General features: G+C 43.7%; 3 protein-coding genes across 3 annotated transcripts in view; all 3 read left to right on the top strand.

Moving 5' to 3' along the window:
- The window catches only part of vps45 (vacuolar protein sorting 45 homolog), a 19,425-nt gene extending 17,429 nt beyond the window's left edge, over positions 1 to 1,996 (top strand). The window contains exon 15 of the mRNA XM_046058835.1: positions 1,798 to 1,996. Coding sequence (XP_045914791.1) covers positions 1,798 to 1,879 — 82 coding nt within the window. The 3' untranslated portion in view covers positions 1,880 to 1,996. The remainder of the gene's footprint in view (positions 1 to 1,797) is intronic.
- Positions 1,997 to 3,312: 1,316 nt separating this feature from the next.
- LOC123976596 (toll-like receptor 13) lies at positions 3,313 to 10,179 on the top strand. Its single transcript, XM_046058901.1, has 4 exons — positions 3,313 to 3,382; positions 6,373 to 6,700; positions 8,693 to 8,810; positions 8,972 to 10,179. The coding sequence occupies exons 2-4, from the start codon at positions 6,412 to 6,414 to the stop codon at positions 9,210 to 9,212; spliced, it is 648 nt and encodes a 215-aa protein (XP_045914857.1). The 5' UTR covers positions 3,313 to 3,382; positions 6,373 to 6,411; the 3' UTR covers positions 9,213 to 10,179.
- Positions 10,180 to 12,836: 2,657 nt separating this feature from the next.
- The window catches only part of LOC123976550 (pleckstrin homology domain-containing family O member 1-A-like), a 25,493-nt gene continuing 24,659 nt past the window's right edge, over positions 12,837 to 13,670 (top strand). The window contains exon 1 of the mRNA XM_046058808.1: positions 12,837 to 12,863. Within this exon, the coding sequence (XP_045914764.1) occupies positions 12,837 to 12,863 (27 nt within the window). The remainder of the gene's footprint in view (positions 12,864 to 13,670) is intronic.

Below are 13,670 nucleotides of genomic sequence, written 5' to 3'. Positions count from 1 at the left end.
CACACACTCACTCTCACACACTCACTCTCACTCTCTCACACTCACTCTCTCACTCTCTCTCTCACTCTATCACTCTGTCACTCACTCTCACACACTCACTCTCTCACACTCACACTCACTCTCACACACTCACTCTCACACACTCACACTCACTCTCTCACTCTCTCACACTCACTCTCACACACTCACACTCACTCTCTCACACTCACTCTCTCACTCACTCACACTCACACACACACACTCACACTCACTCAGACTTACTCTCACACTCACTCTCACACTCTCACACTCACTCTCACTCTCACACACTCACACTCACTCACACTCACTCTCACACACTCACACACACTCACTCTCACACACTCACACTCACTCTCTCACACTCACTCTCTCACTCTCTCTCTCACTCTATCACTCTGTCACTCACTCTCACACACTCACTCTCTCACACTCACACTCACTCTCACACACTCACTCTCACACACTCACACTCACTCTCTCACTCTCTCACACTCACTCTCACACACTCACACTCACTCTCTCACACTCACTCTCTCACTCACTCACACTCACACACACACACTCACACTCACTCAGACTCACTCTCACACTCACTCTCACACTCTCACACTCACTCTCACTCTCACACACTCACACTCACTCACACTCACTCTCACACACTCACACACACTCTCACACACTCACACACACTCTCACACACTCACACACACTCTCACACACTCACACACTCACACTCACTCTCTCACACTCACACTCACTCTCTCACACTCACTCTCACTCTCTCACACTCTCACTCTATCACTCTGTCACTCACTCTCACACACTCACTCTCTCACACTCACTCTCACACTCACACTCACACTCTCTCACACTCACTCTCTCACACTCACTCTCACACACTAACTCTCACACACTCACACTCACTCTCTCACACTCACTCTCTCACTCTCTCACTCTCACTCTATCACTCTGTCACTCACTCTCACACACTCACTCTCTCACACTCACACTCACTCTCACACTCTCTCACACTCACTCTCTCACACTCACTCTCACACACTCACACTCACTCTCTCACACTCACTCTCTCACTCTCTCTCTCACTCTATCACTCTGTCACTCACTCTCACACACTCACTCTCTCACACTCACACTCACTCTCACACACTCACTCTCACACACTCACACTCACTCTCTCACTCTCTCACACTCACTCTCACACACTCACACTCACTCTCTCACACTCACTCTCTCACTCTCTCACTCTCACACATCTGAAAATGTGTATTATTCCTAAAGTCCGTTCAGGCTAAGCTAACAGGCTGTGACTGATCCAGAGGAAGCTTTTTCCTCCGCTTCATCTTTCTCTTTCCATGACAACCACTAACGAGGTTCAGGTGGATCTCAGGGCTCCATAAACCTTCAGACAGGAAGAGGAACAGTCTGTCGCTGCTTAGCATAAAGCTAACGTCTCTACGGCTTCTGCAGTTTACAGACTGAAAACTTCACTTTCTGTCTGAATGCAGCTGAAAGCAGTGCTGGAGGAAGTACTTGGATCATTCACTGCAGTAAAAGTACTAATACCACACTGTAGAAACAGTAGCAGTATGACACAGTGAGTATAATTAGGCCTTAAGGAGTAAAGCAGTAAAAACGGTTTCAGTCAAAGGTCAAAGGTCAGCTTTTATAACCTCCTCACGTGGAAGAATCAGAGAAAAGCAGTAAGAAGAATTTTTACCTGCGTGACGTCCGGGTGTCTTTTTACTCTCTCAACAGTTTCCTGGAGGAAGTGATGTCGGCGACGAGTCATAGCGGCGACAGAGCACAGTCAAGTGGTCGCCACAGCAACAGGCGCTAAACACAACAGAAGACAACAATAACAAACAACAACATTCCCCCCCCAGCCGAGCCTCTGTAACGTGTCCGTGTGCTTCTTGTTTTAAGTGAACAAACAATAAAAGAGAATGTGATCATGTGACGTCTTCACTCATTTATTTCCACACCAACATACAAAAAACAAAAACATCTTCTGGATAAAAGATTTGTTAAACAAAGTAAAAACATGTATTAGCGTAAAAGAAGTTCACTGTTTGTTGTCCTTCAGCTTCAGCACATTGGGCACAAAAACTACTTTATTTAGATGTATTTTCACAGCCTTCGTCTTTCAGCTGTCCATCTGGTAAATGATTTGTTAAAGATTTATTACAGCTTTTATATAAATATTATAAAGAAAACTGCAGTTTTTACGTTGTAAATATATTTTTGATAAGTTTGATATTCTTCATTCATAGTTGTCATTTACACTGGGGACGCTGGGGACATGTCCCCACCACTTTTCTTTTGTTAAAAAAACACGTTCTGAAATATAGCTTGGAGTTAATAACAAATGACAATAACTTTTGAAAGGTTTATTTACATATTAAGAAAACATGCAATGCAATTAAAATATAGAAGAAACAAACGTGCATCGTCCAGAAAACGTAACTTGCAGCAGCACCAGTCACGTTAACAACTTGTGGCCAAGGTTTCTCCCTGTGAACATGACAAAGAGGAGGAGAGACTAAACCAGGCCTCAGCTGGGACGATGTTACAGGAGAAAAGTTGATCTGCAGGAGAAACAGATCTGAGAGCTGCTCTCACTTAGATTCTGTTAGATTTAATTCTGTGTTTCCTTTAACATAAATAAAAACATTTCCACCAGACATTAGTGCAGAAACGTTCAGCAGAATGAAGGAAATGAAATACTCAAACATCTCGGCATTGAGGAATTCTTTAAAACAGTGTTCTCGTTCTCGTGAACCTAAGAGTGTCTCTTCACCGGCCTAATCTGAGCCCCTGTGTTCCCACCACTTCTCAACACAAAGTGACGCCCGTGAAGTGATCGCATCTGACCTGCAGCATCGTCCACTGTGTCGAGTTAAAGGAAAGGTCATCCGTCTGGATTTGGTTTGAACTCCAGCTGAACTTCTTCACCGTCTGCAGGACTTCATGCAAATAGCAACTGAATGCATGAACGGGCTGGTGTACCTAATAAAGTGGCCGCTGTGTCAAATGTCAAACAATAATGACTGAAGTAGAGTAAATAAAATAAAAGCAGATGAGACGATGATGTTAAAGTAATCTTTCACAGATTCAGAGGAAGCAGTAAGGAGGGCATCACTGCTGACGAGACAACATCCAACAGCTTCCTCTTTTTACATTTCAGACTTATTTCAGAACACAGAAGGACAGAAGGTCCGCGGAGGACATGGACCTCTCTCTTTGCAAATGATGCTAAAGTAGCTCGTGTAGAAACCAGACGTCGGTCAGAGTCCTGCAGTCAAACATCTCTGAGGAACAGCAGAGACGCTGGAAGCAGCAGGTGAGTGATGGAAGCAGTCGGTACAACAGGAGTCGTATCTGGGTTAACTTTAAGAGGACCACGCGCTTTATTCCTTCTTATGTCTTACTTTTTATTTAGTATTTTTTATGTAATCATTTATGGTTTTTCTGTCCAGCACTTTGTGCCCACCTTGGATGTTTAAAGTGCTCTATAAATAAATTTTGATTGATTGATGAGCTTTTTAAGACCTGGCTTCACCCTGAGAGGCAGAGACAGAAAATGACCGACTACTCTGGTACTCGATTGCAGTTTATGATATTTTCTAACTTCCTCACTTTAAACGTGCAGAGTTGCTGCTTCTCTTTGTCATATATGAAGGAAAACTGAATATCTTTGGGTTTTAGGAAGATCCCCTCCAGCCCCCTAAAGGATTACAGGCAGTTTGCACCATTTTCTGACAAAATATCAAAAATAAAATCAGCTCAGGGTGGAAATGTGCTTCAGATTAACCGATAACAAACCTAATTAACAGTTAAAAGCCTAATTTGTTCAACAAAACAAACATCTAATGTCACAGATATATGACAGAACAAAACCACACTGCTGTGGCGTGAACAGAAATGGGAGAAAGTTTCTGGAGACGCCCAAGTGATTTTTGGGAACTGAGACTAACTCTCAGACCTGGATAGAGTTCTGCTGGAAGAACATAAGACGGTATTCTGTGACTCTGAAATTAAACTTTATTCAAGGGAACAGGACGACTTCTGGAAGCTGTGTGTGACGTCGTCCCCGGTTCCCTCAGGGAGCCGGAGCGCAGCCTCACCGAGCTGCAGACCCTCAACACCTGGTTTCCCTCATGTTCTCTTCATTTTTATTCCAGCAGTTTTGATCCTGTAGATCGGCATGTCAGCGATGGGACGTTTCCTCGTCTTCCTTCTGTCCTTCCTGCTTCATTTTAACCCCTCGCTGGCTTACTCACTAAAAAACTGCACTGCTGCTTTTGCTGTTAACGTGATCAGGGTGGCACACATCGTGGCCTCGCTGCTGTTCCAGATGACATCCCCAAAAATGCAACGTCTCTAGATCTCAGCTCTAATCGCATTCTAAAGATAAACAGGACAGACTTAAGCAGCTTAGCAAAGCTCACATCTTTAAATACTGAAAATAACCACCTGGCACATGTAGATAATGGAGCTTTTGCAGGCTTGCCGTTAATGGAGCTTAAAATGGGTTCGAACAAACTCACAAACCTGACAGACAACATGTTTCAGGGCCTGTGGACATTAATTTATCTGTCTGTGGAGAAAAACCATCTTGCATACATCTCCCCGCTGGCCTTTCAGCCCCTGATCAGCTTACAGAACGTAGTGCTGAATTACAACCGACTACATCAAATGAGCAATATCGTGCCAATCTTACAACTACCAAACTTAAAGGAGCTGTACCTCGATTTTAACCACTTCACCTCCTTTCAGTCAGATGACTTGCCTTTTAACAAATCAAACCTCAGGACACTGATGATGATCGGTAATATACTGACAAAGTTCAGCATTAGAAGAGACATTTTTCCTCATCTTCAGTCCATCGTTATGAGTACCGGGACTGACTTTGAGTGGGATGTACCAGACGCGACCTTTCTGAGGAGCCTAACTGCTTTGGATTTATTTGGTTTTGATAGTGGTAGTGATACGTACAGAATGATGCTGAAGAGTGCCGAGTCGGTGAGGGAACTGTCAATGAGTGTTATGAAGAATCAGCTAGATGAATATCTGGTAGACATCGCCTGCCAACTTCCTACTCTGACAAGTCTTGATTTGAGCAACAATAATGTTAACAGCATAAACAACACATTCCTGCAGTCCTGCTCCCAACTTATTGAGCTGGATTTATCATATAATTCTCTGGAGGAGCTGTCTGAGTTTTCACTCAGCTCTATGAAACAGCTCAGACGTCTGGACTTAAATACAAACTTCCTGTCTAGGGTGCCACCCGCCCTCAGAAGCCTCTCCACGCTTGAAATACTAGATCTGAGTGTTAACTTCATCAGTGAGTTAGGTTGCTCTGATTTTCTAAACTTGACAAGATTAACGACACTAGATCTCAACCAGAATCGCATTTCAACACTCAATGGATGTGTTTTTCAAGATTTGAAAGATTTGAAAGTCCTGAATATGGGAGAAAATAGCATTCATTTACTTATTGATTTCTTCAAAGTGAATTTACAGAAACTAGAAGTTTTGAATTTTCACATGAATTCTTTGAAGCAGCTGAAAACAGGCGACTTTAGGAATCTGTCTTCCCTCAGGTCTTTGAATTTAGAATCTGAGAAATGTTACGTTGCCCATAAAGGGGCTTTTGAAGGACTGACCAACCTTCACTCTCTTAGTGTTACACCATTTTTTGCAGATGTATTGAGTTTTACAGGACTGGAAAACCTAGAAATTCTCCAACTGCATCTCAGATCTTTGTTGAAAAGCGACGGTTCTCATCAGAAAAATTATCCCCCTTTTTCCAAATTACCTTCCTTGAAGAGCCTTCTGATAGAAAATTCTGGAGGCTTTCATCACATCTCCCCAGATTTGCTCAAGGATCTAAAGTCTCTAGAGTACTTTGCAGCAGAGAACTTCTTCACAGAGCTCCCTCACCCAGACACATTTAAATACACTCCTCACCTGACGGGTCTTCAGATAATTCAAAGTGATCTGCAAAACTTAAACCCTGACTTGTTTCAGCCAATCCCAAACCTGCAGGCTCTCGACCTTTCCCAGAACAAGCTCAGATCTTTGGATTTTCTGTCCCAGGTCAACCTGTCTTCACTCAGCCAGTTGTCACTGAGACAGAATAAGTTGACAGTGATCAATGAGACCATCGTCCAGTCTCTCCCTGCACTAACATTCCTGGACCTGTTCGGTAACCCTTTAACTTGTGACTGCTCTAACGCCGGCTTTATCCAGTGGGTGAAGAACAACAACCAAACTCAGGTTGTTAACGCCTACCAGTACCACTGTTCCTTTCCTTCCATTCAACAGGGAACCAGGTTGCTGGACTTTGACATCCAGTCCTGTTGGATGGACGTCGGCTTCCTCTGCTTCATTTGCAGCACTTGTCTGACTTTGCTAACTTTTCTCGCTGCCTTCGTCTTCCACTTTCTGAGGTGGCAGCTAGCCTACGCATACTACCTCTTCCTGGCCTTCCTCTATGATAGCAGGAAGAGGAAGAAGAGAGCTCCTCACCAATACGACGCCTTCATCTCCTACAACGTTCACGACGAGGCCTGGGTTTACAGAGAGATGCTTCCAGTGCTGGAAGGAGAGCAGGGCTGGAGGCTCTGTCTGCACCACAGAGACTTCCAACCAGGTAAACACTTCCTCTGCCTGTGTGTTTGTCTCTTTGCTGGTACGCTGTAAATCCTCAGATAGGGTTGGATCTGTAAATTTTTCTACGTACTCAAAACCGTCAATCTGACAAGCAAGCGCACTTTGCAAAGGAGTGCGATGGTAAGAAAGTAAGCAGTGTTTGAACATCTTCTTCTGCTGCACTTGTGCGTACATCCAATTACAACAACTTGAATGTCTTTGAAGGACTGTCGGAAAATGCGCTCCGATATTCCCTATTTGTGTGATTTGCAGCACCTCTTCCTTTTCTAAGGCTTCCCTTCACGTTTGGACTTTCGTTAAGAGGTATAAATACTTTTATCATTAGATGTGTTCAGACAACGCATTGTACAAACTAATTAGTTTAAAGCATAGCGTTTTGGTTGGAGGTTTTTGGGGTACTTGTGGCCCTCTTGAATTAGCCATTCCAGTCCATTGTGCAAATTTAAACCGGTTGGAGCGGAAAACATAACTAAGGTTATTAATTATGACATTACATCTTAGTCCCTTGGTCACGCAACTCAAACACATGAGTAGACTGAGGATCTACTTTGTAGTCATACCATGTCTTCTTTTTTGTCTTGCACACTTGGGTAAAAAGAGGAGCTGACCTTTCAACGGATCACCACCTGGTGATTATTAGATGGAGACTACTGAACAGATGGTGGAGGCCGCTTTCACATGGTCTACTGGGGGCATGCAATCTGAGTCAGATGTCCAAAGCCTTCATTGCAGAGATGATAACCTGTGCCTGTACAGGTCTCAGTCCTAAAGGGATTGGTTTGCTCAGGGAATGCCTGAAAAAGCGTTCGGAATTAGGAAGGTTAGGATTAGAATGAATGTATCATGTGTATTAGTAGGAAGCACAACACATCCTGAAGGTGTTCAGTTAGGACTTTTTTAGTTGGCCTAAGATGGCCTCTGTTTCAAGTTTCTGGAAAAGAGGCTTTAGTGAATTGTAGAACCTCTGATTCAGGAAGATCAGTGAGGTTTGTATCCTAGTTGTAGAAAGGTGGGGCAGCTCTTTCGTCTTGCAGGTCTGGAGAGATCATGGGGGTTTGCCCACACAGTCTACATGTGTTTCGCAAACTTGGACAAGGCTTATGATCCTGTCCCTTGGGGTATCTTGTGGGGAGAAAATGCAAGAATATGAGGTGCCTTCTCTATGTGTCAGACAGTCCCGGCGCATTCTCATCTCAGTGCGTCATTACCAACGCTTTCAGACAGCGTGACAATGTGTAATTATTTTATGCTAAAGGTACCCTTCAGCGTCCGTCTGCAGCAACACAAAGGAGGCAAAGGAGCCGGTCGATATGCATAAAGTCAGTGACTTAGGTTTAGGCACTAACATTTCTGATGTTTATTGTAAAGGTGGGGGTCTTTGGGAGGCTTTCAACACCTTTAACACAAACATAGCTAGCTAGGCCTGTACGAGATGCCCCAGAGTGTCTCCCACAGACGCTACCTTTAGCGCTTTGTCACTTCTTCTGAAAGCATCAGTATTGGACGCCCTGAGATGAGAATGGGCTAAATGTCCAGTATGCTTCACACAATCTAGTTCGTACAAAGCATTGTCCAAACATATCTCTTGTAACTGACAATGCTCACATGACTTCCACTGTGTGTGTGAACAACTCTAAAGCTGATGATACACAGGGTAACTTTTAGAGCAATCGTGCAGGGTAATAAGTAAAGATTACTATCGTAATCCCCTTCCCCCACCACTCCACCACCACATAGTCGGACTTGCCACTAGCAAGATTGCCCAGCAACATTGCTCAAAAAGTTGCCCCGTGTATCATCAGCTAAAGATATTTAAATTTGTTAATTAATTAATTAATCCCAGAGGGTCTTAAGCGCCCCACAAAGTTCCAGTGTTCAGTATGCGGGGCTAGTGGGTGGTGTCACCGTGTTCATGTAGTTCTAACTCATTTTGTAGTTTTCCTCCAGTGAGTCTGGACTGTTGTCTCCACAGGGAAACCCATCATGGACAACATCACAGACGCCATCTATGGCAGCAGGAAGACCATCTGTGTGATCAGCCAGCGCTACCTGCAGAGCGAGTGGTGCTCCAGAGAGATCCAGATGGCCAGGTGGGGGCGCTACCTCTCTGAACTCACATACAGCAACACCTCTGCTCTTATCTCACAGCCATCCTAACCTGATTCAGTCCTCTGAATCTGAATTGAGCGTGCTAAGATATGATCAGACAAGTCAGGGGTCCTCACGGTCTGTCCTGTTTGTGTTGCTGCAGCTTCCGCCTGTTTGACGAGCACAAGGACGTTCTGATCCTGCTGTTTCTGGAGGAGATCCCGGCCCAGCAGCTGTCTCCGTACTACCGCATGAGGAAGCTGGTGAAGGGACGCACCTACCTGAGCTGGCCGCAGGCCGGCCAACACAAAGGAGTCTTCTGGCAGAACGTCAGCAGAGCTCTGGAGACCGGGGACGCTCCCACAGAGACCGCAGACCTCCTGACTGGACCGGCAGGATGCTGAGTATATTACCGGACCACAGCAGAGAGTATCTGCGGAGCTTCACAGGCTGGATGATCAGAACCAAACAGGAGCTAAAAGACATGGAGCAGAACATGAATACATTGTTTCTTGCTACACTGCTTTTGTTCCCACTTTGGGGGCGAGTTCCTGAACCTAAATTTGGGCTCTGATCAGGAAGTGATACTAAATCAAAGTTCAGATACTTTTGGGGGAGGAAGTACAACAGCTGGTGTTCAGCATTGTAATTAACAGTGCTGGAAAGCAATTAAGAACATTTACTCAAGTACTGTTAAGTACAATAATGAGTATTTAAATTTTATGCTATTTTAAACTTCTACTTCTCTAAAATTCAGAGGGAAATATATTTTACCCCAGTACATTTATCTGACCAATTTAGTTAAATGACCATTCTGCACAATTTTTACTTTAGTGCTGCTGTTAATAACTTCTAGTTTTACTTGAGTGAAATGTGGAATGTAGGACTTTTGCTTGTAGTATTTTCACAGAGTGGTATTTCCACTCTAGCCATGAATGGATCCAGGACTTTCTTGCTGTGAGACGACAGTGCTCAGTGCTGAATATTTGAAAGTTTAAATGACTTAACATGCAGATTTTTTTTTTTACAGATTTTGAATCAATGTCGATAAGTTCAAATGTTTTAAAATGTTAATCATTTCCTTGTGAGCTGGTTTGAAGTGTTTAAGTTTACGGTGTGTGTTGGAGGTGAATCGCTGCAGTATGATGTTGAAGAGTAAGAGACGATGTACCACATGTACATATATACATGTAGAAGATGAATTTCTGATACTTTGAGTATCAGCAAGTAAACACAGAAATCACTTTTCAGGAAAAAAAGCAGAATTTTCTTAATTGCTCAGTTCTGACAATTTTCAGTTGAAACGCTTTGAAATAGAAATCAATGAAACAATGCAATCAAATTTAACAATGTTTTGAAAAGTTGAGATAAAGTGAGTACCATAAAATGGTTTGTCTTATTCTCTTTTATCTGTAAAACACAAAAACAAAAGGTGGATTTGGAGAATTCTGACAAATTTTAAATTGATCTTCATCCGACCGAAGTGAAGCTCTGAATGTTGCTTCTGCTCCTCAGTGATCACATTAGATCATTTTAATATTCTAAAGGTAAAGTTTTAAGGCCTTAAATCTCCAGATTTAAATGTAGAGATTTAAGGGAGCCTGTGTCAGGGTTTGGTGTGTACTTGGTTGGGTTTAGGCACCAAAAGTACTTGGTTGGGTTTAGGCACCAAAAGTACTTGGTTGGGTTTAGGCACCAAAAGTACTTGGTTGGCTTTAGGTACCAAAAGTACTTGGTTGGGTTTCGGCACCAAAAGTACTTGGTTGGGTTTCAGCACCAAAAGTACTTGGTTGGGTGTAGGCACCAATAGTACTTGGTTGGGTTTAGGTACCAAAAGTACTTGGTTGGGTTTAGGCACCAAAAGTACTTGGCTGGGTGTAGGCACCAAAAGTACTTGGCTGGGTGTAGGCACCAATAGTACTTGGTTGGGTTTAGGCACCAATAGTACTTGGTTGGGTTTAGGTACCAAAAGTACTTGGTTGGGTTTAGGCACCAATAGTACTTGGTTGGGTTTAGGCACCAAAAGTACTTGGTTGGGTTTAGGTACCAAAAGTACTTGGCTGGGTGTAGGCACCAAAAGTACTTGGCTGGGTGTAGGCACCAATAGTACTTGGTTGGGTTTAGGTACCAATAGTACTTGGTTGGGTTTAGGCACCAATAGTACTTGGTTGGGTTTAGGCACCAAAAGTACTTGGTTGGGTTTAGGTACCAATAGTACTTGGTTGGGTTTAGGCACCAAAAGTACTTGGTTGGGTTTAGGTACCAATAGTACTTGGTTGGGTTTAGGTACCAAAAGTACTTGGTTGTGGTTAGGAAAACATTGTCGTTTGGGTGTAGTCACAGAATCTGATAGGTCACAGATTTTGGTGTTACACCGGATCCAACTGAAAAGCATTTTCTGGAGGGTTTGGGCTTTCAGACCATTTACAGGAAGTTCTGGTGGTTCCTGTGTAAACTGGAAACAAAGAAATGCACTGAGAAATGGACTGAAATAAGGACACAAATATAAACCTGCCATGACGGCTAATTTTTTGAAACAGACTCCTTTCACACAACGAGGACGTTTTTTTGGCGAGTTTGAACTGGCCTCGAGTACAGCTGCAGGTTGTGATACCATAACAACAACAATATGATCTGTATCTGTTCATTCTGTCAAAGCTCCACTGAAATGTTTACAAACCAGTCAATGTAAGTAGAGGCAGACGCAGCCCTCATAGACGACAACAGGATGTAAGTACATCATGTAAAGTTCTTTAGTGCGCTTGCGTGATGCAAAGTGAAACCAAACCTAAACTAACCGAATTAATCAAAACAGAACTTTGGTTCAGACCTTGGTGCGGACTTTCAGCTGTGAAAAGGCCCCTAGATTCTGCATTTTGACCCATTTGTTCCAATTATTTCTAATCCAAAGCACACCGACCAGCCATAACATTATGACCACCTGCCTAATATTGTGTAGTTCCCCCTGATCCGCCGAGGCCGGGACTCCACTGGACCTCTGAAGGTGTGCTGTGGTATCTGGCACCAAGAAGTTAGCAGCAGGTGTCAGTCACCTGCTCCAAGGCTGCTTTCTAGGACAACCAGAAGGTCTCAAACTACCCCCCTACTGAGATCTCTTCATTGGCTCCCTGTCGAATAAAGAATCCAGTTCCAGATTCTCACTCCCAGCTCAACCCATGTAGACAACGGGTCAAGACCTCTCGTGTCATTTTTGCACGTGTAGGGCTCCGTGGTCATGTCCGCAACACTAAATATGCAACGGCCTGTTATAGACTTTTCAAAATAAAACTAGTGTTTAACATTGTGAAAGGTTTGGTGATGGTGTGGGTTAAAATAACTAAATTACTTACGTAACGTTACTTTTGTTTCACACAGGAAACGAACACCGGCCTCCTGGAAGTCCGGTTCTGGCCCACTGTCCAAACCACCTCCTTACTCTGACTTTTCAGAATCAGAATCAGGTTTATTGTCAGGTATTGGTGCTGAACAGGACTCATAAATGTAAATATAGAAATATAAATATAGAAAAAATAAAGAGTTTCCAAATGTACACGAAGGCCTGCAATAAAGAATTAGTGCAAAGTTCACAGTTCCAAGTTAAATATCCCACAGAGCTTCCATCAGCGCCTTGTTGATTTACTATCACATATTTGAGTGTTTTTCTTAAAGGCTTTAGTCAGCAGCATGAAGTCAGTCACTGTCCATTGATCAATGATCAGTAAAGCTGTGAACACCGTGTGTGACACGCTAGATGACGCTGTCGGCCTCATTTTACCGGAATACAGACTATACTGTGCGCGACCGCGTGTCAGAGCGCGTGCACGGTTGTGTGTTGAGAGAGAGCATCTGCCTCCACGCACGCACGCACGGGGAGGATGCTGCCTCGGTTCAGACCACAGACGCGGAGCTGAAGAAGAACCGGACGGACGCACCGACGCTGCCTGCAGGATCTACCGGGCACCGAGCTACCGGGGCCGGGCCGAACCCCCCGGTGTGATTCTCCTGTGCGCCCCGGAGCGTCGGGCAGGATGAAGAAAAGCAACCAGAGCAGACGGGTAGGAGCGCGTTTCTGTCTCTAACGCATCTGTCGGGAGCATCAATGTTTTTATTCCTCACTGATCCGGGATCAGCTCCCAGCTCCCGGTACCGTCCTCCAGTCTCCTCCCGGTGTGATTATTATTATTGTTAACATTCAGGAAGGCAGCAGCTCTGCCACAGAGCACAAAGGTTTCTATCTCACTACAGAAGCCCGTGAAATTCTATTAATATTAATATTAATGTCGTCGTTAATATTCATGCGAGTGTTTCAGAGGAGAAGAACTCATTTAATATTCAATAATCTGATGTCTGCATGTTCAGTACAAATCACTGCAGAAATATTGATCATTTTAACTGTAGATGGAAAACAGGTGAGCAGCTGAGCCAGATCAAGTTAAACATGTAGAGAAATATAAATATTAATATAGAAGAGCTGAACAACAAGCAGCTGTTCTCTCTGGAAGTGAATATTTAATATTAAACTGAGCTGAGAACTGTTCATGTTTAAGGTTTAAAAAGGAGGACAAAAGATCTCAAACCTGACTTCATTATTCTGACCCAATACTGCAGTCAGTGAGGATTTAAATCTGTTCCATCTTCCAACACCGTCAGCGTTCACTTTCTCTCACATGATGCAGATTTCCACACTCCTGTTTGAGATTTTCTTTTTCTATTTTCTACTTGCCAACCTTTTAATTGATATATCCAGCGTTTAGGATGGAGGATGGAGCTGTAGCAGCGGCAGATTTGTTTGTGTGCGCGTAGTGTGTCAGAATATGAAACCCCAACATGTCCCAGCAGCAGTGCTCTTGTGTCCAGGTGCA

Source organism: Micropterus dolomieu, linkage group LG09, assembly GCF_021292245.1.
Source record: "Micropterus dolomieu isolate WLL.071019.BEF.003 ecotype Adirondacks linkage group LG09, ASM2129224v1, whole genome shotgun sequence".
Taxonomy (NCBI): domain Eukaryota; kingdom Metazoa; phylum Chordata; class Actinopteri; order Centrarchiformes; family Centrarchidae; genus Micropterus; species Micropterus dolomieu.
The sequence above is the reverse complement of the archived record's forward strand: the minus strand, read 5'-3'. Positions and strand labels throughout refer to the sequence as shown.